Source organism: Syngnathus typhle, linkage group LG18, assembly GCF_033458585.1.
Source record: "Syngnathus typhle isolate RoL2023-S1 ecotype Sweden linkage group LG18, RoL_Styp_1.0, whole genome shotgun sequence".
Taxonomy (NCBI): domain Eukaryota; kingdom Metazoa; phylum Chordata; class Actinopteri; order Syngnathiformes; family Syngnathidae; genus Syngnathus; species Syngnathus typhle.
Genome location: NC_083755.1, coordinates 9,423,516 through 9,451,182, shown reverse-complemented (window position 1 = coordinate 9,451,182; position 27,667 = coordinate 9,423,516). Strand labels below are relative to the sequence as shown.

The 27,667-nt window shown below is 59.0% G+C and overlaps 5 protein-coding genes and 1 long non-coding RNA gene across 26 annotated transcripts; 2 read left to right on the top strand and 4 right to left on the bottom strand.

The window, feature by feature from the left end:
- Positions 1 to 183: 183 nt before the first annotated feature.
- On the bottom strand, positions 184 to 3,057 carry trim16 (tripartite motif containing 16). Of its 2 annotated transcripts, none has more exons than XM_061304450.1 (7): positions 2,829 to 3,057; positions 2,198 to 2,557; positions 1,772 to 2,097; positions 1,537 to 1,708; positions 1,209 to 1,304; positions 744 to 1,118; positions 184 to 684 (listed from the first exon to the last, which is right to left on the bottom strand). In XM_061304450.1, the coding sequence occupies exons 1-7, from the start codon at positions 2,956 to 2,958 to the stop codon at positions 461 to 463; spliced, it is 1,683 nt and encodes a 560-aa protein (XP_061160434.1). In that variant the 5' UTR covers positions 2,959 to 3,057; the 3' UTR covers positions 184 to 460. The 2 variants fall into 2 exon arrangements, with proteins under 2 accessions (XP_061160434.1, XP_061160433.1); XM_061304449.1 differs by having other exon boundaries at positions 2,198 to 2,560; positions 2,829 to 3,056.
- A 235-nt stretch (positions 3,058 to 3,292) lies between these two features.
- On the bottom strand, positions 3,293 to 8,648 carry LOC133171251 (protein HID1-like). Of its 3 annotated transcripts, none has more exons than XM_061304436.1 (20): positions 8,489 to 8,648; positions 8,131 to 8,301; positions 7,537 to 7,686; positions 7,271 to 7,435; positions 7,071 to 7,202; positions 6,664 to 6,770; positions 6,471 to 6,581; positions 6,163 to 6,337; positions 5,854 to 5,910; positions 5,619 to 5,759; positions 5,454 to 5,544; positions 5,215 to 5,366; positions 5,067 to 5,145; positions 4,794 to 4,958; positions 4,487 to 4,702; positions 4,250 to 4,350; positions 4,047 to 4,121; positions 3,876 to 3,967; positions 3,480 to 3,638; positions 3,293 to 3,407 (listed from the first exon to the last, which is right to left on the bottom strand). In XM_061304436.1, exons 2-20 carry the CDS (start codon positions 8,194 to 8,196, stop codon positions 3,344 to 3,346), a joined length of 2,298 nt encoding a protein of 765 aa, XP_061160420.1. In that variant the 5' UTR covers positions 8,197 to 8,301; positions 8,489 to 8,648; the 3' UTR covers positions 3,293 to 3,343. The 3 variants fall into 3 exon arrangements, with proteins under 3 accessions (XP_061160420.1, XP_061160419.1, XP_061160421.1); XM_061304435.1 differs by having other exon boundaries at positions 8,131 to 8,276; XM_061304437.1 differs by lacking the exon at positions 8,489 to 8,648 and having other exon boundaries at positions 4,265 to 4,350; positions 8,131 to 8,385.
- A 78-nt stretch (positions 8,649 to 8,726) lies between these two features.
- On the top strand, positions 8,727 to 12,237 carry plaub (plasminogen activator, urokinase b). 5 transcript variants are annotated; one of them, XM_061304454.1, is made up of 11 exons: positions 8,727 to 8,948; positions 9,024 to 9,093; positions 9,189 to 9,290; positions 9,564 to 9,735; positions 9,861 to 9,952; positions 10,052 to 10,105; positions 10,183 to 10,215; positions 10,313 to 10,508; positions 10,620 to 10,768; positions 10,846 to 11,144; positions 11,582 to 11,989. In XM_061304454.1, exons 1-11 carry the CDS (start codon positions 8,868 to 8,870, stop codon positions 11,738 to 11,740), a joined length of 1,407 nt encoding a protein of 468 aa, XP_061160438.1. In that variant the 5' UTR covers positions 8,727 to 8,867; the 3' UTR covers positions 11,741 to 11,989. The 5 variants fall into 5 exon arrangements, with proteins under 5 accessions (XP_061160438.1, XP_061160440.1, XP_061160436.1 ...); XM_061304456.1 differs by lacking the exon at positions 10,183 to 10,215; XM_061304452.1 differs by having other exon boundaries at positions 9,570 to 9,735; positions 10,052 to 10,508.
- LOC133171256 (uncharacterized) lies at positions 11,805 to 16,025 on the bottom strand. Its single transcript, XR_009718695.1, has 2 exons — positions 15,728 to 16,025; positions 11,805 to 13,912 (listed from the first exon to the last, which is right to left on the bottom strand). It is a non-coding gene; the product is annotated as an uncharacterized LOC133171256 (long non-coding RNA).
- A 2,109-nt stretch (positions 16,026 to 18,134) lies between these two features.
- LOC133171252 (transcription factor COE3-like) lies at positions 18,135 to 27,457 on the bottom strand. Of its 9 annotated transcripts, none has more exons than XM_061304442.1 (18): positions 27,322 to 27,457; positions 24,712 to 24,800; positions 21,723 to 23,002; positions 21,394 to 21,550; positions 21,249 to 21,312; positions 21,127 to 21,182; positions 20,986 to 21,059; positions 20,852 to 20,920; positions 20,695 to 20,776; positions 20,465 to 20,582; positions 19,978 to 20,111; positions 19,785 to 19,911; positions 19,636 to 19,724; positions 19,483 to 19,548; positions 19,263 to 19,413; positions 19,031 to 19,198; positions 18,756 to 18,941; positions 18,135 to 18,554 (listed from the first exon to the last, which is right to left on the bottom strand). In XM_061304442.1, the coding sequence occupies exons 3-18, from the start codon at positions 21,833 to 21,835 to the stop codon at positions 18,523 to 18,525; spliced, it is 1,686 nt and encodes a 561-aa protein (XP_061160426.1). In that variant the 5' UTR covers positions 21,836 to 23,002; positions 24,712 to 24,800; positions 27,322 to 27,457; the 3' UTR covers positions 18,135 to 18,522. The 9 variants fall into 9 exon arrangements, with proteins under 9 accessions (XP_061160426.1, XP_061160428.1, XP_061160427.1 ...); XM_061304444.1 differs by having other exon boundaries at positions 19,269 to 19,413; XM_061304443.1 differs by having other exon boundaries at positions 19,978 to 20,108.
- Positions 23,277 to 27,209, top strand: LOC133171249 (rho GTPase-activating protein SYDE1). Of its 6 annotated transcripts, XM_061304434.1 has the most exons (12): positions 23,285 to 23,478; positions 23,735 to 23,892; positions 23,950 to 24,565; positions 24,688 to 24,823; positions 24,897 to 25,141; positions 25,207 to 25,295; positions 25,367 to 25,504; positions 25,574 to 25,700; positions 25,768 to 25,931; positions 26,040 to 26,268; positions 26,330 to 26,578; positions 26,707 to 27,209. In XM_061304434.1, the coding sequence occupies exons 1-12, from the start codon at positions 23,394 to 23,396 to the stop codon at positions 26,919 to 26,921; spliced, it is 2,451 nt and encodes an 816-aa protein (XP_061160418.1). In that variant the 5' UTR covers positions 23,285 to 23,393; the 3' UTR covers positions 26,922 to 27,209. The 6 variants fall into 6 exon arrangements, with proteins under 6 accessions (XP_061160413.1, XP_061160416.1, XP_061160415.1 ...); XM_061304432.1 differs by having other exon boundaries at positions 23,278 to 23,478; positions 23,950 to 24,244; positions 24,326 to 24,565; positions 25,367 to 25,700; positions 25,768 to 26,268; XM_061304431.1 differs by having other exon boundaries at positions 23,278 to 23,478; positions 23,950 to 24,244; positions 24,323 to 24,565; positions 25,367 to 25,700; positions 25,768 to 26,268.
- Positions 27,458 to 27,667: the final 210 nt, after the last annotated feature.

Sequence of the window (27,667 nt, the reverse complement as noted above, 5' to 3'; positions counted from 1 at the left end):
TAGAAAACGATTGTTTTGACGTGGTAAGATTTGGGCAATTGATTGGGCTCCTGCACGCACGTGAACCTCCAATCGGTTCGGAAGATGAACCAACGCCTGATTGTCTTTTGCCACGTCTCTATGATTCATTTGACAACTTTTGGCTACATCTGAAAGTTAAGTGCACATATTAAAAGAAGGAAATCCCATGCTGTATCATTTTTATTGGAATCATTTTCAGTCATTCGACGTTATCCTGAGCTCAAAATAAATATGATATGTTTGGGAGAGAGGACTTTTCAATGAGTTGATGTCAAACAGGCACCTCAGCGGACACGGAAACTCTGCAAATGTGCATTGGAACTTTATTTCTGGAGCTTGATGTATCTGAAGGTTTGTCAGCAATTGTGCACGTGCGCACGCTCAATCGAGCGAGCGAGGAAGAGACGCCACCGCCGCCGCCGCCCTCCCGTCTCGGCCGTCACGGAAGAGGGACGCCGTTTGTGGGGGACGAGGGCAGAGAGGGGCTCTTGAGTGGCAAGGGCTCGCCGGGCGGCACCAGAAGCACCACGTTCTCCTTCTTGGGCAACCAGAAGGCGGGATAGAGGGGCTCCAGGAAGTTGGCCTCATAGCGGTGGATGAGCGTCATGGTTTGGTCCACGCCGTAGAAGGCCAGGAGGCCTCCGGCCGAGTCCACGTACACGCCTGCGGAGACACGCCTTTAGCCGGCAAAGCCAGGACAAAGGCAAAATCGAAGTACGGACCGATTCGGGTGAACTTGGCCACGGCGAGGGGCGTCTCCACGCCGCTGTGCCAGGCGGAGAAGCTGCGGCCGTTCCAGTGCAGGCACCAGGAGAAGTTGTTGGCGCTGATGCAGCCGCTGCTGTCGCCGCCCTTGCGCTGGATACTCTTGTAGGTGAGGCCCACGTGCGTGCCCTCGCCGCCGACGTCCGCCTCAAAGTAATGGCGGCCCAGGTAGAAGCTCTCGACCGCCAGCACCTGCCGCCAGTCCTGGAAGCGCTCGGGGAGCTCGGGGTAGGGATGCTGCCAGGGCGTGGTGTTGGTCACCTTGCGGTTGTCCTCGGTCAGACGCAGGAAGACGTGAGCCGTGTCCGGGTCCAAGCTCACCTGGGCGCCGTCTGCGTGAGGGGAAAATTAGAAGAATTGCCGACCCGAGCCGTGCCGACCCGAGCCGAGCCGAGCCGAGCCGAGCCGCCTCTTTTACTTACACTTGAGGAAGTCGGCTCGCGTGACGGGCTGGGGGAGGCTGCTGCTGTGCCTGGCCGCCACCGTGGTCTGGACCGTGGTCTTGATGCCCACCTTGTCTGAAAAGGAAGCCCACTCACGCCGTTAAGGTTGCGCTCTTTTTTTTTCTCTTCAAATTGAAATTCAAGCACTCCAACCGCAGTAGGACAAATTGCGCTCGGCCGGCCGCTGACACGCAGGCGCGACATTCCACCGGGCCTGTCGGAACACGCCCGCTGAGCTTCAGGCTGCCTCCTTCCTTCCTGACTTCCAAACGGGCGGAAAGCCTTTTGCCGCTTGTTTTTCACTCACCGGCGTTGCAGGTCTCCTTGACCTTGTCCACGAAGGTCGTGGCCAGCGTGTGGCACAGCTCCTGCGTGGCCTCGGCGATGACGCGGCTCAGCGCCTCGAGGCCGTCCATCAGGCCGATGTAGACGCCGGGCAGCGAGATGTCCGACGCCTCCTCCTTCCACTGGCAGTACTCCTGGAGACACGCAGAGTTGTTGCCCGCTTCCTCCCAGTGAGCGTCATGCACCCGGGGGGTCACCTGCAGGAAGTCGACGTCGTTCTTGTGGCGGGAGAGCTTGTCCATCTGCGCCCGCGTCTTGTTAAGCTCGCCGCACCTTTGCTCCAGGTGGGCGCGGATGCCCTCGGCCTGGCCCAGCGCCTGCTTCTCCTCCACCTCCAGGATGTCGCTCACCTGCTTCTCCGCCTGCTCGGCGGCCGCCCGCAGCTGCTCAAACTGGGCCCTGACCACGTCCCGCACCTGGGTCACCGAGTTCTGGATGGACACGGCGTTGAGCTGCAGCTTGTCTATGGCGTTCTCCGCCGCCTTCACCGTTTTGGTCATCTCGCCGAGTTTGTCCTTCAGCTCTCTCTGAGGACAGACACGAGGCGGCGGGCGATGAAGGTGGGAGGCCGAGCGAGCCGTCGGCTGCAAACTCCCGTTTGAAGACGCGCTTTTGGGGGCCACCTGCCTCCAGCTGGCGTCGGGCCTGCGCCACGGGGACGGCGTCGTGGCCGCGGTGGTCGTCGGCCAGGCAGTCGCGGCACAGGCAGCGGGCGTCGGCGCGGCAGAAGAGCTCCAGCGGCCACTTGTGGCTCTCGCAGGTGCGGCGCTCGATGTCGCGCAGCGGCGCCACCAGCCGGTGCTGCTGGAACTTGGCGTTCTCCAGGTGCGGCCGCAGGTGCGCCTCGCAGTACGACACCAAACACGTCAGGCACGACTTGAGCGCCCGCTGGGGACGCTCCATGCACGAGTCGCACACCACGGCGTCCTCGGCCGCCACTTGGTCTTGGTCTTGGTCCTGGTCCTCTGCCTCCTCGGCCCCCTCTGCTAAAACAGGAACGAGCAAGCAGTTGTGAAGCAGATTTGCCTAGCCGTGGTTTAGACTGTGGTCCTGCGAGTGACGTCGTCCAATTGGACCACTCGTGTGCGTGCACTCTTGTCTCCCAGTTGTTGTGCCGCAGTGAACACGAGTGCAGTGGCGGAAAACGAGCGCGGCTGCATGGCTCATGAGAAGAGTAGCTCGATTGAGCGCAAAGTTGTGTTCGATCACGAGCGCATGCACGCGTCGGCGGAGCTCTCCCTCCCTCGCGCTCACCCGAGTCGTCGTGAAGAGCGCCTTCTCCCGCTCCCGGGGCGGCTTGGGGCTCTTCCTGGCCCGGTCCTTGTTCAGGGACAGGGACGGCGTCGGCGTCGCGCTGCCGGGGCTCCTCTTGCACGGGCTCCATGTCGCCGGACGAGCAGCTCGTCCGTCTCCCACTTCCTCGTATGAGGTCTCAGCTGACGCGAAGAGAGGAGCGGAGAAGCAGCCACACCTCAAAGACGTCACTCGCAAAAGGGGGGGAGCCCGGCCCCCTTGGCTCCAGGACGGACGGGCTGGGCGGGCGGGGCCCCAGAGCAGCTGCCAAACCGGCCGGCAACATTCCTGCGCTCCACTGGAACGCGCAGCAAGCCAAGCAGGTGGCGCTTCTCTCAATCACAAGAAGGGCCGCGCAACGCCACGCCACGCCGCGCCGCGCCAAACTTCCTTTCGACCAATGCAACATTCCAAAAAAAGTCCCATTTCTGGGCCAGGTGGTTTTATTTCAAGACTTTTTGCATAAAGATGCGCTCTTAAGTCCTTTGGATCTCAAAGAGTCTGATGTCGGTGTCGTACCAGATGGGAGGATCCAGGTTGCTACGGCGACCGGAAAACACAAGTGAGACAGACGGACGGACGGACGCATCCGCGCCGCGGTCAACGACTCACCGCAAGTAGACCACGCCCCACGTGTAGGTGTGCAGCCACCAAGCCGTGACGGCGTTCGCTTGGTACTTGCGGATCAGGATGGGGTGCGGCACGGGGAGCAGGCCCACCAGGGTCCCGTGCTGGAGGAACTTGAGGATTTCACGTTCGTCCGTCAGAGCCCTGAGCGCAAAGAAGAGGACGACGACAGTTTGCTGCCAATGGAAATGTTTACAAGTCCATTCACACATGTTCACGAATTCAACTGCTTTCACCGCTTAACTAAAGTAGACCTTTGGCGCCATCTTGTGGCATGTTGTGTACGGGTTGAAGTGCGCTCCCTTCTTTCAATGAAAGCAAAATGCGAAGGCAAAGAGAGAAGACTGGAATGGCAGCAAAGCCGCAAGCGGGTGGCCTCACTTGTCGATGCAGATCTTCTCCACCTGAGGGACCAGAACCTGCAGAAGTCGCATGATGGTCTGCAGCGGAAGCTTGGACTTCCACGACAACACCTGAAAATGACAAATCTTTTTGCTTTTTGTCTATTTCAAACCGTTGACTTAGGGTGAAAACGGGGCGAGGCGGACCGACCCAGTCCTGGGTGGCGCTCCAGGATGACGAGGGCGAGAGTTGGCCGGCCGCTCGGCTCTCCGTCTGCGTGTTGCCCTGCCGCAAGAAGACATTGGCCAATCCCGAGGCTGTGGCGGAATCACCCTATTTGCCGCAGCTCTGTTGCTCGCTCGCTCGCTCTCCAGATAAGCACACTTAGTCACCCATTTTCTTAAGACTATTACCTCGCCGGCTCTCACCGACTTGGACTCGATGTCGCCCAGTGCGGCGGCGTCCAAAACGGCCGCAGCGTCATGACCGACGTGACACCTCTCGGTGGAGATCTCTGCGAGAGGAAAGGTCACGAGCCGTTTGTGCATTTTTTTTCGAAATCCTTCATAGCCATCATCTAAATGGGCCATGTTGCCTCCGTGCTTTGGTGAGGGCCAGCCTCCTTATCAAGCAGAAAAACGTTGCCATACGGGCGCCGCATGGATCCTTCACGTCACATCGGGGTCGAGACGGGCGCTCGTCCGAGTCGCTGCCGCCGCCGCCGCCGCCGCCGCCGCCACTGTTCTTCTTCTTCTTCTTTTTGCACAGCAGAGCCTCGTGGATGGCCGCGGGGTCCGCGTTGAGGTTGGCCAGCCGCTGGAAGAGGCTCCTCCTCCGGATCAGGGAGTACACCAGGTTGCTGTTGCCTGCGTGCGACACCGGGGCACAGCGGGAAGGGGGGTTGGGCTGATCTGGGCTGGGCCGGGCTGGGCTCAGCCAGGGAGGCTCTGCGCTGACCGTCAAACTGGTACTGGATGATGTTGTTGAAGACCTCCAGCAGGAAGAAGACCAGCCGGTGGTTGTCGGGAGCCGAAAAGAGGAACCAGGGCCTGGAGAAAATCTCCAGGAGGTGCACAAGCTTGTTGGCCGACACCATGGATAAAGTCTTCAGGTAGGGAGAAACTAGGACAAAGGCGCGGGACGCGTGATGCCGGGGACACACGTCGGCGACAGGCCAGACGGACGAGATGGGACCCCGGAGACACGGCCCCGCCCGGAGACACTGCTCACCGTTGACGATGACGGTGAGCAGACAGTGGAAGAGCGGCTGCAGGCGCTGGTTCCCGCTGGTCATCACCCTGTGAAAGATCTGCGGAGGACACAGCAAGGCGTCGAGGGACGCTTTGACGCTCTCCCCCCTCCGCCTCCCGCCCGTTACCACCAGCAGCAGGTCGGCGTGCGTCCCGCTGAAGACCGGCACGTCCAAGGGGATGCGCAGCGTGAAGGGTTTGTTGAGGCGCACGCCAAAGTTCCTCTCGCCGCTCAGCAGCAGCAGGATCAACACGCCCATGTGGACCAGGTCCGCGCCGGCTGCCAATGACACGCAAATCGTGCAAACGCAAATCTAGGGCTCCCGGAGCCGAGCTGAGCCGGGCCGGGCCGTGCCGGTCTGCTCACCGGGATCGGCGTGAGCCTCGTTGAGGAAGAAGAGGATGGGCACCAGCACGTCCAGAACGTCGCTGCTCTTCAGCACAAAGAAGAGGAATTTCTGCACAAGAGCATGAGCCGGACCGTTGTTTGGAGGCACGTCAGAAGGACATGTCCGGACAGGGACTCGCTCACCTTGTTGAAGTGGCACAGTTTCCACAAGAGGATGAGTAGCTCCTGGTGGAAGATGATCTTCTTAGAGGAGTTGGGCAGGTAGGTCTGCATCAGAGGCTTGTTGAGGAGCCGGCTCACACCTTTCAGGATGAAGCCCAAGTCCTGAAACAAGGAGCGAGCAAGCAAAGTCAAGGGAGAAACTCCCGTCTCCAAACCTCCCTCCCTCCCTCTCTACCTCCCTCCCTCCCTCCCTCACCTCTTCTCGATGGATCCTGCACAGGAAGTTGACAAACTGGTTCTCAGGAGCACTTGACTGCAAGGCCAGATGCCGGTGTCAAAAGCGCCTTCGACGCTCGGGTTCGACGTCGGCCGTGTTGGGAATCCATCGCTCTTTGCCAAATCCGTATTTTGCTTTTGTCCAGATAGAAATATGGAGTGGGCCTCAGGTTCCGAGCAAAAGGACCTTGGGAAGTCTCAAAGGCAAAACGCGTGTGCCTTTCCAGCTCGGCTTGTGCCATCCGCGCGAGGCGGCCGTTCCCAACACGGCCGGCCGGCCGGCACGTACGTGCGTCTCGTGGACCGCGGGCCGCTCCAGGGCCACCAGGAGAACGTGGAGCGCTTGTTCCACCAGCAGGTAGCGCCGGTCCGGCAACAGCAGGTGCTCGTAGGGGAAGCCCCATCCCCAAGGCTCGTAGGCGCACACCACGTTCAGCAGTGACGTGAACAGCGGGAGCGTGTGTCTGCGGGCGGGCAAGGCGGGCGGGCACAGCGGGCGGGCGGGCACAGCGGGCGGGCGGGCACGCCAAGCACGCGTCTCAAATGGGCCGACACAGTGTCCTGAAGACCGGTGGCGTGTGCGAGCGAGCAACGCACCTGTTGGCGGCGGAGCAGAAGAACAGCAGCCAGCGGTCGGCGCTGCGGCGGGCGGGCTCCAGGTAAAGTACCTCCGAGAAGCATGTCAGCAGCAGCTTGAGAAGCTCCGTCCTCAAAGGCACAAAAGCAAAGCGCGTTGACGCCCAACGTGCGCACGGGTCGGCCTTATGGGGGCGAGCGGGGCCTGCCTCACCTGTTGCTGTCGTGGCTGGAGTTGAGCGGTGGCGGCGGCGATCGGGAGAAGCCCACGCCCGTTTCCCAGATCAACTCGCAGCTGTCCACTGCGTCGGCGCCAACTTCCTGCGGCCCGCATCGCCCGCGCGTTAGCACTTTGCGTCCACGCCAAGGGCTCACACCTATTACTAGTTCCGGAAGAAATTTAGCCTGCAAGGACTTTTCAGCGTTAGCGGCTCACACTTCCACCCGCTAGTCAAACATGGCCGCTCCTTACTGAGTGACTTCTGAATATGCTAATGAGATCGGCGACTTTTGCGGTGTGAGCAAACAACACGCCCTGTCTGTCGGCTCCAACGCAAAACCAACAGCGAGCGACGGCAAGCAAAACGGCCACGTTTGCACAATGCATTGCGGCTGGCTCACCCGCCCGTCACGTTTGCAAGCCTGGACGGTGAAGTCGGGACAGAAGAGAAGGTCGCCCACCGCCATGAGGAGCGACTCGCCCAGGGGGCGAGCGTCGGCCGCCTCGGCATCGTCGCCGTCGTCTCGGCAACGCTGCGGGAGGCGTGAAAAGGGGTCTCGAAGGGGCTGTCAATTGGCGGGGGAGGGGGGCGTCGGCTCACCTGCTTGCGGGCGGGCAGGCCGGCCCACATGAAGCCTCGCCAGTCGGCGTCCTCCAAGACGAAGGGCAGCACGCGGGTCAGGAGACGGACGCAGTTCAGGACCGAGATGCGCTCTCGCGCCGAGCGGCAGCCGGTGCCTGCCGCCCGTGACAACTTCCCCACTGCCTGAAGGAAGGCCCAACCCGATAAAGTCAGCTGGGCCGGCCGTTTGCAAATATCCAGCGACTGTCGTCAGTTGGCATTGAAGAAAAGCAAGAGGATGGCACCTTGTAGCACAAGGTGGCCAGGTTGGACGGAGACTCCTCCCTCAACGCTCGGATCTCGGCCGCCGGAACCAAGGCAAAGATGTCCTGGACCGACACGGACGGCTCGGCCCAGAACTGCTCCCAGAAGACGTCGTCCGAGGCTTCCACGGCCTAGGCGCACAGACAGAACATTAGCGGGCCTGGAAAATGTCCACAGACCATCCATCCCGCTGTTCAAACACTTTTTAGACAAGGAGCTCCATCAAAATGAATACATAAGTAAAACATCGACTGTCGACTGCGTGCGTGTTGATCATGCAGGATACATGAACGCAAGTGCAGCGACTGTCACTCAAATGACAGGCACGGGTCAGTCACGTGTAGTGGAGTACGTCATGCGCCTGGCTGCAAAAAGTGACTTGTTGCGCGTAGCCACCACGAAAAGTGTGTTGATGCGAGTGGCCGGCCGACCGGCCGGCCACCGACCACCAAAAGTGTGTTGATGCGCGCGCGCGTGCCATGCGACGCGTATTGCGACGCGTATCGCTGTGCCATCTGTTGGCGTCGTGTGACCGAGCCGAAGCCCCGCGCTGCGCTCCGGTGCAGCTGTCTGACCTGAGTTGTGCTAGTGAGTTGGATCACAGCCTTCCTGAAGTGAACTTTGCTGTCGCCGTTGCCCATGTCTCGTCCTGGCAGTGTCAGTTCGGTTCGGTTCGACTACAGGTGGCGTGCAGCAGCGACTGGCAGGCAGCAGGTGTCCGCTGATGAGGAAGGGGCGTTCAAGGCCTGCTCGGACAATAGACGACGATGTGGAGGAGCCGCAGCCCCCAGATGCTCACCCTTCTCGTGTCTTATCGCACCAATGAACGCCCCCCCCCCCCCCCCATTTCTTTGAGTCACCTCTTTTTACATGTAGCGGAATAAAGGTCATACTGAAATGTGCATGAATATATATGACATCTGGAGTGTTTACCTTCAGGAAAATGTCCCAATTACGACCGTCCTCGAAGGCAGCACCGTTGCTTCGAGCAGGAACTCTGCCAGAAAACTTCCGGGATCGATTTCTTTTTTTTATCCGCTCGACGGTGACGTCACTCTCATCAGGTGGACGCATGTAAAGTTGTGCCACCGCCATACACACTTCAACAAGCAGTCACGTGATTTAAAACTTTTTAGTGTTTAAGAGTAGCGCAGTGACGTCACATGAAGCGTCTCAGTAGGGGGCCCAAAAGGGGGTGAACAGTGTGTGTGTGTGTGTGTGTGTGTGTGTGTGTGTGTGTGTAGCGCGCGCTTGCATCTGTGCGTAACGCAACTGCCTCCGGCGTCCCCGCCCAAACGTCGAGTGGATTTGGATGGAGGACGCCATGCGGCGTGCTGTGGCATTGGTCCTCTTGGCCGCTATCTTTTGCTCCTCATCAGCAGGGGGCCCCGGCGTAAGCGGCCGACGCGTCTCGCCGCCCGTGGCCCGGCTTTGGAGCCAAAGTCCGTTTTTCCCCTCTCTCTTCCAGGCCGGGGTCTCCGAGCGAGCGAGAAGACGGCCGCCGAGGCAGACGCTTTTGTCGTCGCCGTGGAGCTCAGGTGAGCCGTCGTCAAGTCGGGACGCGTCAGAGCAGGAATGAGGCCGAGGCTCGCGCGATCGGGCTGCGGTTAAGCGTGCTGCCATTCGTCGGCAGGAATCTGCTTGAACGGAGGAACGTCCGTACCCAGCCTGACGACGGGCCGACACATGTTCTGCTTGTGTACCGACGCTTTTGAGGGAACCTTCTGCCAGACGGGTGAGAACGCCAGGGAGGGGCCAGGACCTCGCTCGCAATTGGACGCCACTCGTCTCGATAACGGCGGCCAGAAGGGCTCGGGCTCCAATAACAGGCGAGCGACACTTGGGTTTCGAGTGGAGCCGAACCACATCGCTTGCCCGGCCCGCTTGCCCGGCCCGCTTGCCCGGCCCGCTTGCCCGGCCCGCTTGCCCGGCCCGCTTGCCTGGCCCGCTTGCCCGTGTTTGACTTTCTGATGCCATTGCGTGTCTAACGTGGCGACGTCTGTCCCAGCGGCAGCTTTCTCGGCGGCTTCCGGCGCCGACTGCTACGAGGGCGTGGGGCTTTACTACCGAGGCTTCCGGTCCCAATCGGAGAGCGGTCGCCCGTGCGAGCGCTGGGACGTCGACACCAGGCAACGCTACCTGAGCTTGGACGTGGACGGCGGGAGACACAATTACTGCAGGTCCTCCCTCCGCCAAACTTTTGGCCAGCCCTGTTCTAAAAGGACGGCAGCCAAACAAGACTCTGTCTCGCGCGCTGATCCAGCTAACATGCAAGCAACCGCGTAGTAATCGGCGCCTCCATCAGGAACGTGCGCTTCAAGCGCCGCCCGTGGTGCCACGTGTGGAAGGAGCAGCGGCTGACTTGGGAATATTGCCAAGTCCCTTCATGCGCCTCGCGTAAGTCCTTGTCGTCCTTTGACCCGGCTGGAGCGCCACTGGCCGGTATGCACGCCGGTCAAAGTCTTGGAGTGAAAACCCCTCGGCGCTCTCCTATAGTGCAACCGTCGGTGTTGGCAGCGCCCACCGAGGCCCCCGGCACCACACCTGCAGGTAAGCCCCGCCCCCCATCCTTTCTCGTTCACGGATTCCCGAGTGACGCCCGGCTGGCTCGCTTGTTGTGGTGCCAGCAAGCACTCGGCCCCCGCGGAGCCCCCCGTCCGGTAAGCTGGGCCCAATTCCTGCGCCAGGTGTGGCGCCGAATGCACGCAGGCAGGCAGGCGCGCCCTGATCCGCGCGCCCCTTTCTCTCCGTTGCCAGCGAGGGCCACGTGCGGGCGTCGTTCTCGCCGCAAGCAGATGCGTATCGTGGGCGGAGCGGCGGCGCCGGTGGAGTCGCAGCCGTGGCTAGCCGCCATCCTGTGGCGCGGCAAGTCCAAAGAGAAGGTCTTCCGCTGCGGGGGCAGCTTGATCGCCCCCTGCTGGGTCCTCAGCGCCGCTCACTGCTTTCCCGACGGGTAGGCCGCCCGCACGCTTCCTGAGCAAAAGGGAAGAAAGCCATCGGGTGCCCATTTGCTTTACTGCACGGAGCAAAAGGGAAGAAAGGTGCCCATTTGCTTTGGCGGCAGGGCGCGCGCCAACGAGCGGCGCTTCCTGGTGGCGCTGGGGAAGAGCGCCCTCAACCGGAGCGAGGCCCTGGAGCAGATCTTCCGCGTGGACAAAATCATCTTGCACCCCGACTTTGACAACGAGCGAGGCAATTACGACAACGACATAGGTGAGCCTCCGCTAGGTCACCGAAAGCCCGGTGCCAATTCAAGACGTACGTGCGTGCGTGTGCCCGAACGCTCGCAGCGCTGCTCAAGCTGACGCCCAAAGCAAACGGCCGCTGCGCCCGGGAGAGCGCCGGGGTGCGCCAGGTGTGCCTGCCCACCGCAGAGGGCCGCCGCGACCTCCCCGCCGGCTTGCCGTGCGAGATCGCCGGCTTCGGCAAAGAGAAGCACGGCCTGTGGTACCACTCGCAGCTCCTGCGGCAGGCGCACGTCAACCTGTTGGACGCCGGCGTGTGCGGCGCCGCCGATTATTACGGGGACAAGATCACGGACAACATGTTGTGCGCCGGCCGCGAGGACTGGACACAGGACGCCTGCGAGGTGAGCGCGCGCGGGCGGCGGCGTAGCGCTTTGTCCGGGCCTTTTTGTGGCTGCCAGCGCGGATTGCAGATTAGAAGATGGCCTTCCTGGGTGACTGCCTGCCTGCGAGGCTGCCTGCCTGGGTGTCTGGCGGCCTGCCTGCCTGCGTGGCTGCCTGCGTGGCTGTCTGGCTGCCTCCCTGCCTGCATGGCTGCCTGCGTGGCTGTCTGGCTGCCTGCCTCCCTGCCTGCGTGGCTGCCTGCCTGCCTGCGTGGCTGCCTGCCTGCCTGCGTGGCTGCCTGGCTGCCTGCCTGCGTGGCTGCCTGCGTGGCTGCCTGCCTGCCTGCCTGCGTGGCTGCCTGCCTGCCTTTTGCACTCAAACGTTCAAATGAATTCATTAACACCCCAATGCCCTATATGTTGGCACGCCCGACTAACTTTGAGCCGTTTGCGTTCAGGGCGACTCAGGCGGTCCTCTGGCGTGCCAAGTGGACGGGCGTTTCGTGGTGGTGGGCGTGGTGAGCTGGGGCGAAGGCTGCGCCCGCCAGCGCCGACCCGGAGTCTACGCCAAAGTCCGCAACTACAGGCAATGGATCCGGCAGCACGCCGGCGTTTGACCACCGGGGCGGCGACACCTCCAATTGCTTCAATTCTTTCGACACGACTCCGTTTTTCAAGCCATTTCCCCCTTCAAAGTGTGCTAGCTCCCTCCGCCTACGGTATTGTTTCGAGAATTAGCGTCAGCCCATCGAGAGGACGCCAGTCAAATCGGGGTGCAGTTCGGTGCTTAGCCTGAAGATGGCGGCACAGCGCACACGTAGAACACCCGTTGAGCAGCCCCGAAAAGTGGATTTGGGGAGGACAAACACCAGAGAATCGGAGAAATAGAGGTTGCATTTTCAAAATAAACAATTGCTGGAGATCCTTTCTTCTCATCTTTTCCACTTGAAAAGAATACTGATGCTGCATCAGTGATGCAAAACAAAATATCCAAATGTCTAGGGATAACATGTAATATGTCTTGTCACTGTGGGATAATAGGAAACGCAGTTTCGATCTCTGTGTGAGGAAACTGACAATAAAACGGACTTTGGTTATTATTATTTTCATTGAATATTATCGTATTATAATTTTATATAATTTTAATTAATAATGGGCTTTTGCCTATCCTTAATAAAGCGGTTCATGTAATGACGCTAACCTACCACAAGATGGCAGTATCCACTTGTATGTGACTCAGCGTCAAATGAACATGTCCATTTCCTTTTCTTCATTGCTCTTTCTTGAATGTAAATATAATTTGGTTATTAGAAATTAAACATGAGTATTTCACTGTACATTTGTTTAGTTTAAAATATCATCACATAAGCAGAATTAAATAAACACCTAGGTCACACGATATGAAACATACAGGCTTTTGACGCGATAGTTTATGAAGCGGTTCATGTAATGACGCCAGGCTACCACAAGACGGCAGTGCCCCCATTCACTTGCATGGAACCCAGGGTCAAATGAACATGTCCATTTCCTTTCCGTCATTGCTCTTTCCTTGAGTGTAAATATAGGTTGGTGACCAGACGTCCTTTTTTCCCCCGGACATGTCCTACTTTTGAGCCTTAAAAAAACCTATGGGGGGAAAAAAAATGACCACGTATAGAGATTTTGGGGGGGGGGGGAATAATGACCACATATATATTAAGGCTTTTTTGAGGGAAAAAAGACCATCTAAACTTTAGATTCTAAAGTAAGGGGTTTCTTTTGTTTGTTTTTCAAGTGCATTGTGAGTCAGTGAGTGCCCTATACATTTATGCTCCCTGGATACATTCGGACACCTCTCCGGAATCAGAATGGCTTAAACCGGACGGTCATGCTAAAAGTTGAAACTTTTCAAGGTCAATGGTGAAACGGGAACACAAGACGCTCCTGGAAGCGAAGCAAAGCAAGGGAAAGAACAGAAGGCACGAGGGAGACAGTTGCTGGAAACCCATGGCGCGGTGAAGCCGATTAGAACCCTCTGTGGGAATTCTGCTCGTCGAAGATGATCTACTTGCTGCCTGTGTCACACGCCAGCTGGACGCTCAACAGTCTCTCCCCCTCGTGCCGTCAGGGGGCTTGATGGGCCAGCAGCGTGCGGGTGGTCTGGATGAGAGCGATCGGGGCGCCAATTGCTCAATGAGCAGAAATGGTGTTTTTCACTCACCTAACGTTCGCTGAAACTTCTTGTCAGTCGTTTGTCCTAAAGGTCAACAGTCGCACACTCCCTGAAACCTAACGAGTGCGTGCGCGTGTGTGATGTCATTAGCGGCTCCCTAAAAACTTTAACGAGAGCCATAAAATGAAAAAATGAGACTTTTAATGTCGTGCCCGAACAGCTGCTCTGTCTATGTATGTGCGCGCGCGCCCGCGCGTGTGAAAGATGGTCAGTTTGTCTCTTTAATGACCCCGCCGCCTTTAATGAGCTAACGAGCTAATAAGGGAGCTCGTCAAGCAGACAGACGGACTTGACTCAATAAAAGTGAAGGAAATGAGCTCACCTGCAGTAACCATGGCAGCCGGGTAAGGGGCGGGGAAAGGTGCGTCCCGGGGCGTCATTTCGCCATGCAGGCGCGCTCGTAAAAAGGACGGAGATCGGAGGGGCGGGCGTGCGGGCGTGTGCGTGATGCGATGCGGCCTGGGAGGTTGGCAGCGTGCATCCGGGACATGTGGCGTCCGAGTCTTGGTTGAGCAGCGCTAGCATATTCGTCTGAGGTTCATCGTGAGCGCCTTGCTTGAATGTGCCATTTGGACGCCTGAAAACAAATCATGGAAATCTTCTTTCAAACTGTTCCCACACGCGTGCATGGACCATGGGTCCAACACGTCACACCGAAAGACTCGTCAACACACACGCACACACCCACGCATGCACGGCAGCGACCTGCTATTAGCAAGCTTTTCTGCTTCACTGCCACCTGGTAATGACGCTCAGCCGTGCACGCCCGCTCGCGCGCGTATGTGTCGTGGTTTGTCGGTTGAGTAAGTGAGTGATGGATGAGTGCGTGTGTGCGACCGGGCAGAGGGGTGGCGGGGTCCTGTCCGAGGCAGGCGCAATGGCACAAGTGAAGGAACAAAAACGGAGAAATGACAGAAAGGGAAAGTGTGTGCGCTGACCCTTTAAGAGTTCACGAGCGCACTGACTGACACCCAATCAAACGGCTGGCTCCGCATGGCTCGCGCGCGCGCACACAACCTGACGGGCCCCGCTCCCTCCTCCAAAGTGAGCCCAAAGCGCTCGCTGGCAAGAACACACACACTCAGCACACTTTTAATTAGTGCTGCAGTTTTAGTTGAGTGATCACGCGTGCGGGTGCGCACACTCACACACACTCACGCTGAGCTGAGGGGAAGTCAATTTGCACTTGTGCTTAGTGAATGGAGGGGGGGGGGGGTAGGTGTCGCTGGATGCGGCCACACAACGAACTTCAAGTGAGATCACTGTTGTTGGCCTTGCTTCTTTTCTAGGCGGGCCGTGCCCCATTTGTGCGCTTTGCTTTCGTATAGGCCGCAGGGCTCGAGCCGTCTTGCAGCTTGTTGGGGCCATGCTCTCTCTCTCTCTCTCTCTCTCTCTCTCTCTCGCTGTCTGTCTTTCTGTCTGTCTGTCTGCACATGCAGTGTCGTCTCGAATGAGCTGCTCGGCTCGCTCTCCAACTTTTCCGTCTTTTTGTCTTTCTGCCGCGGCGGCGCATCAGTCCACATTATGTGCGGCCGCGTCGTCTATTAGCTCGGCGGCCACTCCATTAGTAACACCTGATTCCTTCTATTAGATTGAGGAAGTGGGCCTCATAAATTGGGCGAGTGGAGTGCGCCAGCCAGCCGGCTCAGTCTTTTTGATAATGAAAGGAAGTGGCTTTAAATTCACATTACCTTTGTAATGTACTTCATGCTTGATCATATCAGCCGCTGCGATTTTATTAAGGTGCGCTCGCCTCGCCTGGCGTCCATCTCCGTCTGTCGCCGCCCAAAACGCATTTCCTCCAACGAGCGCCTTGTCCTCCGGGCCGTCGCTCAAGGTCGAGTGGAGCTCTCGGCCCTCTTTTGTCTCTGCCGACCTGCGCCTGTCACTTTGCAGGAGCTAGCACATGCACGTGACGCAGATTCTGCATGCGAGCAACCGAGCGACTTTCATCCTGAGCTCCATCCAACATGTTGCGGAACCCCGGCGTAGAGCCCGCAACGACTTTGGGCTCAGGAGAAGCGACTGTGCAGCAGTTTAGTGTGCGGGTGGGTGCTAAAAGTGTGGATCTTCAATAAAAGGTCAAATTGGTTGGGGTGGGGGCATTTTATGGCTTCAACAAAATGCCAGCAACGACATGTCCCTCGGGGGCGCCGTTTAAAAAGCACATTTTGTGCTGACGCCACAAATGAGACTTGTGCGTGCGCGAGTGAGTCTGCATGTGCGAACGAGCGCGCGCCCGGCCCAACGTCATTCAAATCACGACTGCTTGAGCGCAAGAGTTGGGCTCGATTGCCAATGTTGACTTTGGCCTCAAATTGTCTTCCAGCTTGTTTAAACAATCAATAAGTCCCTTGTAGTCACGGCAACCAAGAAATAAATCGACGCAAACCTGACACGACTCGTGGAGAGGCGTAGAAATGGGAGGGCCGTTCGTCCGTCCGTCAGTCCGTCAAGGTGGAGATCGAGTCAAAAAGCCACACCCACTTGGGTTCGAGGAGCAAACAGGAAGTGCAAACGTTGACCAAAAAGCGCTTTCAACAGGGTTCTTGACCAACGAGGGAGGGCTACTATCAGCGCAAAGTTGCTCACCATGCATGGGGCTTGTGGCAAAAGAGAAGGAAAAGTCAACCCAAGCAAGGCTTCTTCCAGAGCTGTGGACGCGTCGCTGACGGACGGCCTGCAGGAAAACATTTGACACATGAGGGCGGTCAATAGGGGGCGGATGGGGTCACAATTAGGAATCAGGGCGGGGACAAGAGAGGAAGAGCAAGTCAACTGGAATGAGGGGGAAACGGCATTTCAAAACAAAACAGCAAATGACAAGACGAAAACAGTCCTGAGCCCAGCGCGCGTACACACAAATTGAAACGAGGTGAAAGGATCGAGGATTTGTTTTGGAAGCAAACTTTTTGTCAGACGCCGTCAATTCACACATGTAAGCCTGGACGCAAATTGAACTCGTTTCATTTCCTCCTCGTTCGCTCGCTCGCGCAACCTTCACCTCTCCCGCTACGTGCACGTGCACCATTGTGTGAGTGGGTGCGCGTGCGCGCGCGCGGGTGCTGTCAAATGGGAGTCAGTCACAGTAAAACGTGACATTGACAACTTTTTTTCTCAGTTCAGACGTGATCTAAAAGATCAATTAGCGGCATTTCATTAACACCTTTTGATTTTAATGAGCAAATGTATTAAAGAGCAGCTGTTGTCACTTCCTGTCTGTTGACGCCCCAGCCACCCCCCCCCCCCCCCCCCCCCCGAAGCCTTCAACGATTAACTGCATGCTGCTCATGTCAAGACGTAAGAAATGCCGCAGGCCAACCGGCGCTAACGAGGGCGCCGAGCCAGCCAGGGCATGGGAGCAAAGACTCCAAGCGTAGGCCCGCCGCCCACGCCCGTGCACGACAGCATCAACGTCCGCAGCAGCCGTTTGCTTTCGCCAGCCAGCCCGTGCGTGTCCAGCCCGTGCATGTCCAGCCGTGTGTTTCCCGACCCTCGATTGAGGCAGGCGGGCAGGCAGGCAGGCAGGCAGGCGGGCGGCCTGCCACCATTGGACTGTTGGGAAATCTCGTGGCAGGTCATCAAAGCTAAATGGACAAAGGAGGAGAGATGCATGCTCGAGTGGCGCAAAGCAGCTATAAGCCGAGATTTTCTCTTGTCTGCCTCGGGGGACCAAAAGATGAGCGACGGGGCATTTGTCTGGCGAGGGTTCTTGCCCTCCAGGCAACAGGAACAAATTGAGCAAGAGAGGCCAGAGTCGAGTCGAGCTCTTTCCTTTCCTTTCCTTTCCTTTCCTTTCCTTTCCTTTCCTTTCGTCTGCGCCCTTTAACCTCTGGCTCCCTTTGACATTTGCGCTTCAGCGCTGCCATGCACTTGCACCATGGGGGCGAGCGTAGCACAAGCGAGGAAGATAGTCATCCTCCTCCTCATCTTCGTCCTTAGCGGGTCATTTGTCATGAAGGAAATCACAGCTCAAATCTTCCTGAGCAGTAATATCTCTGTCACTCAACGCCTCCCCCCCCCTCACCTTCCCACGAGTGTGAGCGCCACCGTGGCCGACGAGGGGGGAGAGGCAAACTGAGTGACAGCCAATCAGAGTGCATGCTGATAAAAGTACTTGTAATGTAACAAAGATGATAAGAAATAATGGACTTTATTTTGGCCCGAGTGGAATGCGGCAGCGACATCCATCACAGACAACTTTTCCAAGAGAAATAATAACACTTTTTTTTTCTTTTTGATCGAGATCAAGCATTAACAAGTGCCTTTTTCCTTCCCTCTTTCAGTCAGTGCTAGTGCGTGCGCGACCTCCCTTCCTCCCTCCCTCGGATGAGCGTCGACCCCGTTAAGCCTCGTTAGCTCACTAAGCCGCGAGTTCGCCGTCGGCTTTGTTTGCAGGTAATTCGTTTGTTTTGTCTCTGTTTGTCTTCTTTCACTCGAGTCAACAAACACACCCGCCTGCCTGATCGGGCTTTGGGGTGGCGACGCTGCGCTGCCCGCCGGCAACAAGACGCACCTCGCCGATTGGTTCGATCGATCGCCGAAGAAACTACAAGTGACTCGCCAAGATCCTAAAAATGCTTCACCACGCTTCCACTCGGCGTGCGTGACCTCGAGCGCTTTGTCCGAGGACATTGGCACAAAGGAGGAGGTCAGATGCTGCCGCCACCGCCGCCGCCAAAGAGGGGGCCTCCGACCGAGTGAGGCGCGTTCGAAGGGAGCAAATCTCAACCTTCGAGACACGGCGCATAAATCCAAAGATGCTTTGGACGCGACACGTGAAGAAGATTGTTTCAATGTCAAATAAAGAACTTTTATTCTGCATAAGGAAAAACATCACCAATGGTTCAATGAGGCACAGTTGTACACATTTCTTTTTTTTGTCTGGATGGAAAACAACAGACAGAAAGAGCACGGGCAAGGCAAGGCTACCAAGCTGCTTAGAAAAACACCATGAATGAGAAAAGGTGCGAGAGGAGGAAGTTGATGGGAGGGAGGGGGGGGGAGAGAGAGAGAGAGATGGAGAGAGGGAGGCTTGTCGAGACAAGCTGGTCCAAAACGGTCGCCCTGCCTCGTTGGCATGCCGACGTGACACGGGCGCTCGCTCCGCCGGCCCGGACAAGCGCACGGCGCTGCCGCTTCCTCTCACTGGCTTGTACGCCAGCCCGCCCGCCGTCCGTCCTCCTTCTACATGGGCGGCACCACCAGGCCTGACATGGCTGCGTGATCACAAGCGCAAATTGACGGCCAAAGACGCATGACGAGCGATATCAAAAAGGAAACCATTGGGCTGCTTTGCCATGGCATGCAAGGCAAACCCAAAAAGGAGTCGTCGTCATCACGTGCGTGTCACACATATAAGCGGAAGAGAGCACGTGACATGGTCCACGCCCGCCCAGTATTCTCGTGTGCGTGCTTACCTTGCAGTCCGGCGTTGAGTCCGCAGTTGTTGGTCAGCGGCAGGGGCGGGGTGGCTGCTGCTGCTGCGGCGGCGGCGCCGGGCCTCACCACGGGAGCAAAGGCGCTCTTGGTTTTTACGCTGGCAGAGAAGGCAAAGACGCCGTGGCCGGAGCTACAGCCGGACACGGTGGGACTGGTCGCCACGACTGAAAGGGCCACGCACGAGGCAAAGTCAGCAGAGGAGCAGGACCGAGGCGGCCCGACCCGCGGCGGGCGACCCGCGGCGTCCACTTACTGCCGTAGGGCGTGTTGGCGGAGGATCCGTTGAGGAAGTTGGGTGAAGACGCCAGGCCGAGGTTGGGCATGCTGCTGTTGCCGTAGGCGCCGTAGTTGCTCTGCTGGTTGGGGGGGCTGGGGGCATACCCTCTGGGGGACGGCTGGCCGCTGCCGGGAGCGTAGCCGCCTGCCAACAGGAGAAGAAGGAAGGTCTCAGCATCCAGGCAGGGTGGACCGCCGGCCCGGCCCGCTTTGACCTTGAGCAGCGTCGTTGAGGTCCAGCCCCAGCTGGGCGCCGCCAAAGGAGCCAACTCCCATCATGGCGTGCGGGGGGGCCACGTGGCTGCGCGGGACGCTGTAGAGGGCCTCGGCCACGTCCGCCGCTCGCTTCAGGATGGTCTCCTGCGCCGCCAAATGCCTCGCAAATAAGGCCGCCCGTCCCGACGCGCAGCGCCGGCGCGGGCGAGTCACCTGGTTGCCGGGCGGCGCCGCGTACAAGGCCTCTGCCATGTCGGCCGCTCGCTTCAGGAGCACTTCCTGCCGAGCAGTGGCAAAAACAATTGAAGAGCAGCCAAGTGGGACACCTTAGCGCATCGGAAAGGCGCCACACACGCCATCGCTTACCTTGGGAAGCCTCTCAGGGTCTCCGGGGTGACGAGGAATGACCTTCTGTAGCCTCTGGAAGCCGTAATCGATGGTGGGCTCGTTCAAAGCTGGCGGAGGAGAACAAGTTTGAGGAGCCGCCGCCCGGGCCTCCCTCCCTCCCTCCCTACCTGTGTAGATGAAGCGTCCAGGCGCCCCTTTGCAAAAGTGCTTCGACTTGTAGGACAAGGTGACCTCCACCACTCCGGGGATGTGGCGCGGGGGGGTTTGCACACGGATGGCGTGCGGTGTGATGAGCTGGAGCGGAGAGCGCTCGTTAGCCGGGACGCGAGGTGGTGCGCCCGCCAAGGGCCGACCGCTTACCTCGCTCCACACCAGCATGCTCCCGAAGACCACCTGAAGGCCGTCAAAGAAGTTCTCTCCAATGAGGATGACGGTGGCACCCCCCGTGGTCCATCCCTCACTGGGGCTGACGGCCTTGATGCACGGACACGCTGCTTGGGGGGGCAAAAAGCGGAACTCCTTCAAAGAAGCTGACTGCCATTTGGTTCATTGCTTTTGCGTTCTGCGCTGGCCGAAGCGGGGAACCTGTCGTGATACGAGCGTGCCGGCGACTTTCCGTCCTCCCAAAGGAAGGAGAAAAGTGCACTCATGCGGCGGGTGGTTTGTCTCCGTGGTTACCGAATTTAATTAGGAGACCCAACTCTTCAGGAGGGAGACTCTGGCTCGGCTGGGCTCGCCTAAGCCACAACGCGCCAGCCGCTGTGATTTTGCTTTGCTTGCACGTGGGCTATGGGACGGGACGCTAACGCGAGCCGACCGTACTGGGTGGTTCTCGGCTTTGGAGTACCTTCAGACGGGTCCAGTCTCCGAGCTCGACGGCCGTGTTTGGAGTTGTTGTGCACAAACATGTTGTCGGAGACAGCCAGGACGTGGCCGTCCACGTTGAGCGTTGTGCACACCGCCACCTGCAATCACAAACAGCCGGCCGGGTTGAACGCAAATGGGATCCCGGCAAAAATCCAGACGGAGGGTGAAAGATGAGCCCCGTTGTGGGCGGGGCTGAGCCGTGGGCGTCACCTGAAACCTCCTCATGTCTCTGGGATTTCCGGCGTTTTTCAGACAATTTTGGTTACACTTGAGGAAGAACTTGAGGAAGAACCTGCAAGCATAATCAAGTGGCGACTTGAAGAGAAGAGCCGACCGACCGAGCGAGCCGCCTTGCAAAGCGGCCTACCTGTCGATGACGACCGGGTCGGAGGGCGTCTCGTTTCTGTTTCCGCAGCTTTTCTTATCGCAGCAGCGGCTGGCGCACAGACACAATGGGTCGCCCGCCCGCAAGCGCTTCAACCGGAGCGGCCGCCGACCTACCTGCACATGATCTCATGCGTCAGCAGAACTCGGCACATCTCCGGATTCTTGTCCTGACCCTCGTAGACAATGGCCTGCCACGCACACGCCGTTTGCTCCTCACCAAAGAGTCCAATATTTGCAATGTTGATTCTGGCTCACCTGTTTGCTCACGGAGTCAATGAGTCGCACGTAGAGGTCCTGCTCTCCTCGCGCGCCTGCACGGAGCACAGAGTGTTGAGCGAGCCGCGGGCAAGCGGCGAAAGCGGGCAAACGGGACGCACCGTTGGCGTAGAGCAGCTGCAGCTTGTAATGAATGCCGTTGTTGGTTTTATCGGCCGTGGGTTCCTGAAAGCGGCGTCGTGAGAAGCGGCTCGCTCAAGGAGACGGGCGGTGGCAGCGGCGGCGCCACTGGCCAAAGCGCCTCACCTTCTCCTTCTCCACAAAGTCCACGTAGGCGGCCCGCTCCATTTCCACCGGCTGGCCCCGCCGGTCGTACAGCGCCAAGACAAAGTGGAAGAAGTTGGACTTCCTCAGGTTGGACGGCGGCTGCTTCTCAAAGTGGGCTCGCGCTAAGCCCGTCCCACTGGCGTCAAAAGCAAGCACAAGCAAATTCAGAGCAAATTCACACCGGGATGAGAGGAGATGTGCAAAGTGGGAAGCGAGCAAGCAAGGAAGCGAGCAAGCAAGGAAGCAAGCAACCAAGCGAGGATGCACGCAAGGAAGAAAGGATGGGGAGCCGGCCAGCGAGCTTTTACCTCTGCATGGCATCCAGCATGCCGCTCGACTGCATCCAGGAGCGAGCTGCCAAGGGCTCCTCCTTCAGGCTCGGCGCTGAGCCGCGCGCCAGCCCGTCCTGAAGCCCAAACATCGCGCCCGAGAGGCAGCGAGAAGAATGTCCGTCGGCTTTGATTTTTTCTTTTGCAAGTAGCAAAGGTGTCCCGGCCGCAAAAATGTTTGGCCGCTGGCCGGGATTGGGCTGTTGCGATTTCACCTTTCACCAGGTGCTGGTGGCGGCGGCGAGGAAAAATTTCATTGGGGAATTCAAGAGCCAGATGGAAAAAAAAATGAAGCGGAAAGCAAAGAGTCCCCCCGCCCCCCCAAAGACCAAGCGAGGAAGAGGATGGAGCGCGGACAAGAAGGAAAAGAACTCTGAGCCCCGTGGCCCCGCAGGACCCGGCGCCAAAACCCCAAAAGCCCACGGCCGTGACGTGGTGGCAAAGGGGGCGGGGCCTGCCCTTATAAGGACAGCCCAAGTGATGGAGAGCGAAAGAGAGAGAGCCAGAGCCAGAGCGAGGCACGACCTTGATTGGTCCGGATCTCGCTCCGGATCAGCCATCAAGCGCAAGAAGACGAGAAGCGGAGAGAGCGCCCGAGACGAAAAAAAAAAAAAAAGACATTTCCAGACTCAATACATTTTTGTCATTGCGAGCTTGCCATCACTATCATCCATCTCACAATGACGCCTTGACGAGGGAGGGAGGCCTTCTTTTACACCGAATGGGAGGTCAATTTTGCACGGCGCCGCCGTGTGCACAAATTCAAATCTTATCAAATACGTTTACAAGAATTGTTTTTTTCGCAGACACTAATCCCATTCGACACAACGATTGCATCAGAAATGGCAGGTGACCGGCAAAATGAGATGATTTGGGCTTTTCAAGGGAAACGGACCAAACACAGCAAGCGCACGCTTACGCACGTGAAACTTTGCTTTGCTTTGGCGAAAAAGGGACTGAGCGTCTGTGCACTTACCCGTGGCCAGGCCAGGCCAAGTTTTTGCTCGCCTTCATGCGGCCGAGGCGGGAACACAGGGAGCGTGGCTCCGGGAGATGACTCTGAGCGAGGGTCCGGGGGATGACTCTGAGCGCGGCTCCTGGGGACGACTGAGCGCGGCTCCCGGGGGACGACTCAAGCGTGTCGGCCCTTCTAAGTGACTCAGCCCAAAGTTGCGACCGAGCGGGCTTTTCGCACCTTTCCGCCACCGGCTCGGATTGAAGCCTTCACTCAGCCTCTGCTCTGCGGACTCTGGCGCCATCTAACGGACAAAAAGAGAATGACATCACCAAAGGCAAACGCTCGTCTCGATGTCCCTTCTTCACTTTTGAGACGGACTTTTGTTGTCATCCAAATAAATGAGGCGACCTCACTTCAGACCTTCACCATACAGCACGTGCGCACATGGCAACAGCTCGCTGTGACTCGTGACTGGACTGCAATTCCCATGAGCGTGCCTCCATCATGAGCCAACACAACAACGCCCCCCCCCCGCCACAGCTGGGAGTGGGAGGAGGAAATTCAAGCGGAGGGGGAGTTTGGGAAAGAATGCCTGGAATTCATTTCCTGTTCTGCAGCAGCGAGGAAACATGAAGGGCTGAAGGAAGGCCCAAAGAATCTGTCCAAAAGAGCCGAAAGCGGGAGCCTGCGCCATGGCCCAGCCTCTGCTCAAGAGAACTTTCTCCCGGCTGCGAGGCAAGAACCGATCCCGCAGGAAGACGGAGCCTCAAGTCAACGGTGAGCATGCCGGTCGTTCCAGGACAGATGAGCTGGCTCGGCCAAGCTCGCGCTGGCTGTGTCAACTGCCTGTGTGTGGCCAGGGGGGGGGGGTCTGTGTGTCAGCTGAACGCAACAGAGCAGCCTTCATTCACACACACTGTGAGCTGGCACAAAGCCATTCTTGTCCAGAACGAGAGCGCCGACGCGCACGTACATGCGAGCGCTGGCGTGTTAGCAAGCGCGTCCGTGAGCGTTCCCCGTCTCTGGGCCGCAGATGCCACAGCGCAGCCCCACGTCACGCCGCGCAACTCTGGTGCGTCCGGGGCGGCGGCAGCGGGGCCCCGGTCTCCTCCCCTGGGCCGCTTAGCCGTGCCGTGGGCTCGGCGTGGAGCGGCCCCTGTGTGCGCAAAGTCGGAGTGTGCGCAGGACAAGGTAAGTGGCGCCGAAGAGTGTCTGAAAAAGCATTGAGCTCTGTATTTGGCCTCCCAGCCAGCGGGCGGCGCAACAACTCATCCAAAGACAACGGCCGCCGTCGCCGCCAACGAGCTGCCCGGCAGGCGGGCCTACCTGCAGAGCTTGGAGCGCAGCAGTCGGGACTGGGTGCTGTCCTCGGCGCCGGACGAGGCGGGCGGCTCGCAAAGCGCCACCACCGACATTTGGTACAACCCCATCCCGGAGGAGGAGCGGGCCAGGCTGGAGACGACGGGCAACCCAGCGCAGGGAGGGAAGGAGGCGCTTTCCGCCGCCGCCGGCGCCGTGGGCTGCTCCAGCTCAGAGAGCGCAGGTAAAGACTGGCCTTCCGTCAAGTCTTTCCATGTCGGGCACAGAATTGACAGGGCGGCGGTGGCGCCCGGCTCCTCAGAAGGAGCGGACCCTCGGCCCGCCCTGCCCAGGAAAGGGGGAGTGATGGACAGGCTGATGTCTCCCGGTGCCGTGCGCAAACTCTCCCTGAAGATGAGGAAACTTCCGGAGCTCCGGCGCAAGATCAGTCTCCGCTCCTCCCGGGTGGGACAGGGAGGCGGCGACGGGAATGCCTCCGACGTCCTGAGTCGATATCATCTGGACAGCTCAGCCCCGCCCGCAGCGCGCTCCGCCACTAAAGGAGGTGAGGGGCTCGCTCGGGCCGGGCCAGGCCTCGCCATGGTTTGGCCGACTCCTCCTTCGCCTCGCCCCGGGCTTGGCCGACTCCTCCTTCGCCTCGCCGTGACCGACGTGTTCTCTCGCCAGGCTATCTCAGCGACGGGGACTCACCTGAAGCGTCGCCGCGGCAACCAAGCCACCCGGCCTCCTTCCGCCACGTAGTGAGCGGCATGCTGAGCGTTCACCTTCTGGCTCTGGACCTGGAGCGGACAAAGACAAACGAGTGAGCAGAAAAGCACAGGCCAGGTGCCAACCTCCAGTGTGAGCATTTGTGTCTCCGCCTCGTCTTTTTCCAGGTGGGACGAGAGCCGGGAAATTTTTCTGGCAATCCAGATTGACGGAATGGCTCGAGCCAGGACTTCCCTCCTTCGCCCGCGAGGTCACTCCGTTCCTTTGGACCACACCTTCCGCCTGGAGCTGGAGCGAGCGCGTCGACTCGGAGTGGCGGTGCTCAGTCCCGCCGCTCGCTTTGACCGAGCGGCTCGGCCGGGCAACGTGGTTTGCTGTCTGGGGGGCGTGGCCCTGCCGCCGCTCTTCAAAGGTGCAGTACGGCTCCACCGCATCTGCGTCAGTCGGACGCTGGTGACTGACGTGCGCCCATATCAGGAAGTGGCGCTCGGCAGCTCAGCGTCAAGCTGGAACCCCAAGGCCGTCTGGACATCAAAGTGTCGCTGCAGGAGCGACGAGACGCCCAGGTAGAAGCGGCACCAACCGACCAACCGACCGACAAACGTGAGCGACCCGTCTCCGTTTGGGCTCTTTTCAGGGGGCCGCTAACCCGAGCGGACCCGCTCATGTCTTCGGGGTGGAACTGCGTCGGCTGTTGGAGGAAGAAAGATCGGTTGGCGGCGTGCCATTGCTGGTCCAGAAGACGGTGGCAGAGATCGAACGGCGAGGACTGAAGGTAGGGCCCGGAAACGCCCCGTCCCAGAGACGACTCGTGACCCCTGCCACCGTCGTCGTGGTCCTTCAGACCGTGGGTCTCTACCGACTGTGCGGCTCGGCCGCAGTCAAGAAGCAGCTGAGGGATGGCTTCGAGAGAGACGGCTCGGCCGTCCGGCTCGGAGAGGACCTCTACCCCGACGTCAACGTCCTGACGGGTGAGGATGTCAGCCGTTGCAAAAGAGAAAGGTCCCGGGCCAGAGCGCGCTCTTCTTGGCTGGGCAGGAATCCTCAAAGACTTCCTGCGCGAGCTGCCGTCTTCGCTCATCACGGCCGCCTTGTACGAGGCGGTGAGGGAAGCCATGACCCGGCGGCCCGCCCCGCCGCCGAGCCCGGACGTCCGCTGGGCCACGGTGGAGCTGCTCTCATGTCTGCCGGTGCCGGAGAGGGTGAGACGGCTGGGCCAAGGCAGGCAGGCTGGGCTGGGCCAAGGCAGGCTGGGCCGGACCAGGCCACCTTTGCCTGCTGAGCGTTGGCCGCCTTCTCTCCTCTTGCAGGCCACTTTGACTCTGCTGCTGGACCATCTCAGCCTGGTGGCCCACTTCAGCCCTCGCAACAGGATGACGCACCGAAACCTGGCCGTCTGCTTCGGCCCGGTGCTGCTCAAACGCGCGGCGGAGGCAAAAGGGGGGCCGGGAGGGGGGGAGGCGTCGGGGGATTCGGCCCGTGCCGTCGACTTCAAGCTTCACATCGAGGCCTTGCATTACCTGCTGCGGCTCTGGCCCGGTAAGAGGAGAACGCCCGCCCGCCCGCAGCACAATTTGATGGCCTCGCCTTTCCTCCGCAGTGCCGACCCACCGAATCCCAGCAGGAGCAGACGACGACGACATCTGCCCAGCTCCTCGGCCCAAGCCGACCTGCCAGAGGCCAGACGGCGGAGCTTTGGAAGCGGTGTGGCGCCGGGGCCGGGGCACCGTGGCCCGCTTGGACAGTCCGCCGCCCGCCAACCGCTACGCTGGTGACTGGAGCGGGCAGCGGCTCGCGCCCGGTCGGGACGTCGAGTACGACGAGGTGGCGAGGAGCGAAAGCGACCCAGGTCACGTTTTACTTTGCCACGTCTTGAAGGTTCAGGTTGAGGTCCCGGTTTAGTGTGAAGGTTCTCCTTGTGACAAAAGGGCATCTCGTGCACTTTTGGATTGTTGTGCCCGTCTTATTTGATTGCAGGTGGCGAAGATGATGATGATGACGACGACGACGAGGAGGAGGAGGACGGGGGAGAACCGTGGCGCTCGGGAGCCCGCCGAGCGCCACGCTGCTGCGCCGAGGACCTGCTGGACTTTGATGCTCCGTTTAACTGCCGACTCAGCCTGAAGGACTTTGACGGCCTGATTAACGACCTGGACCGAGAGCTGGCCAAACGCGTCAACATTTGCACGTAGATACCGACAGAGGAGGAGCGAGGCCGGCCGATTGGGCGACCAGGCTCGATGAAGAAGTCCTTTGGGAAGGCTTGGCCGCTCGCTCGCTCGCCGCGTCACTGGAGTCTCAGTATTGAAGTCGACTCATGCGGAACATGAATCAGGGTACGAACAAGTTGACGGAGGCTGTTCACCGACGATGGTACCGAGTGTGGGACGACGGCTGACGTACTAGGCAGTATTCTTTCATTTTGTACTATGCACTTGGTCTTGTAAGCAAACGGCCCAAAATAAAACTCATGCACAACATTTGACCTGTTCGTCAAAGATTGGGATGCTCGCGATACGTTGCCCAACTATTGAACGAACAGGTGGCTGCCTGGCCGGCTGGACTTTCACTTTCAACTTTGAAATGGGTTACCTTAAGCCGAATCCGGGTAGCCATTGTGACCAAGGGTAAAGTCCAATCCAAGGAGCACGGATTCGGCTCTTTTTCTTCATTATTTCACGTCGTCTTCCAAATCGGCGTCGGCGTGCGCTTCCGCTTTCTCGCTCTTCTTTGTGGCTCATTTGCGTATATCAGCTCTCGGTTGCCACCTAGTGTTCAGGAACCACAATGAAGCACACGCAGCTGACTTTGCACGCTTGCGTTTCCGCTCCCGACCATCTCGGCCGATTTGACTTTGGCTTAACAAAGACGAGACGAAGCTTTTCTCACATTTCAACGAGAAGAAGCTTTTCTCAAATTCCAACAGTTTCAGTAAATA

What these genes read in the sequence shown, in the direction of transcription:
- LOC133171251 (XM_061304436.1), bottom strand. Translation starts at nt 8,196, where the DNA reads ATGGGCAACGGCGACAGCAAAGTTCACTTCAGGAAGGCTGTGATCCAA. An exon ending in GCCTGCCCGCCCGCAAGCAG is followed by an intron (nt 7,203 to 7,270) that starts GTGAGCCGACGC and finishes CGCCTCCCGCAG; the next exon opens with CGTTGCCGAGACGACGGCGA. An exon ending in CATCCAGTACCAGTTTGACG is followed by an intron (nt 4,703 to 4,793) that starts GTCAGCGCAGAG and finishes TGTCGCACGCAG; the next exon opens with GCAACAGCAACCTGGTGTAC.
- plaub (XM_061304451.1), top strand. Translation starts at nt 8,868, where the DNA reads ATGGAGGACGCCATGCGGCGTGCTGTGGCATTGGTCCTCTTGGCCGCT. An exon ending in CATCAGCAGGGGGCCCCGGC is followed by an intron (nt 8,949 to 9,023) that starts GTAAGCGGCCGA and finishes TCTCTCTTCCAG; the next exon opens with GCCGGGGTCTCCGAGCGAGC. An exon ending in GGGAGACACAATTACTGCAG is followed by an intron (nt 9,736 to 9,860) that starts GTCCTCCCTCCG and finishes CGCCTCCATCAG; the next exon opens with GAACGTGCGCTTCAAGCGCC.
- LOC133171249 (XM_061304429.1), top strand. Translation starts at nt 23,394, where the DNA reads ATGGCCCAGCCTCTGCTCAAGAGAACTTTCTCCCGGCTGCGAGGCAAG. An exon ending in CCTGCCGCCGCTCTTCAAAG is followed by an intron (nt 25,142 to 25,206) that starts GTGCAGTACGGC and finishes CGCCCATATCAG; the next exon opens with GAAGTGGCGCTCGGCAGCTC. An exon ending in AGGAGCGACGAGACGCCCAG is followed by an intron (nt 25,296 to 25,366) that starts GTAGAAGCGGCA and finishes GGCTCTTTTCAG; the next exon opens with GGGGCCGCTAACCCGAGCGG.
- LOC133171252 (XM_061304438.1), bottom strand. Translation starts at nt 21,835, where the DNA reads ATGTTTGGGCTTCAGGACGGGCTGGCGCGCGGCTCAGCGCCGAGCCTG. An exon ending in CGACGCTGCTCAAGGTCAAA is followed by an intron (nt 19,199 to 19,262) that starts GCGGGCCGGGCC and finishes TCCTGTTGGCAG; the next exon opens with GCGGCTACGCTCCCGGCAGC. An exon ending in ACTCAACGCCGGACTGCAAG is followed by an intron (nt 18,555 to 18,755) that starts GTAAGCACGCAC and finishes GTGATCACGCAG; the next exon opens with CCATGTCAGGCCTGGTGGTG.
- trim16 (XM_061304449.1), bottom strand. Translation starts at nt 2,958, where the DNA reads ATGGAGCCCGTGCAAGAGGAGCCCCGGCAGCGCGACGCCGACGCCGTC. An exon ending in CGCTCTTCACGACGACTCGG is followed by an intron (nt 2,561 to 2,828) that starts GTGAGCGCGAGG and finishes TTCCTGTTTTAG; the next exon opens with CAGAGGGGGCCGAGGAGGCA. An exon ending in GGCCAAGTTCACCCGAATCG is followed by an intron (nt 685 to 743) that starts GTCCGTACTTCG and finishes GTGTCTCCGCAG; the next exon opens with GCGTGTACGTGGACTCGGCC.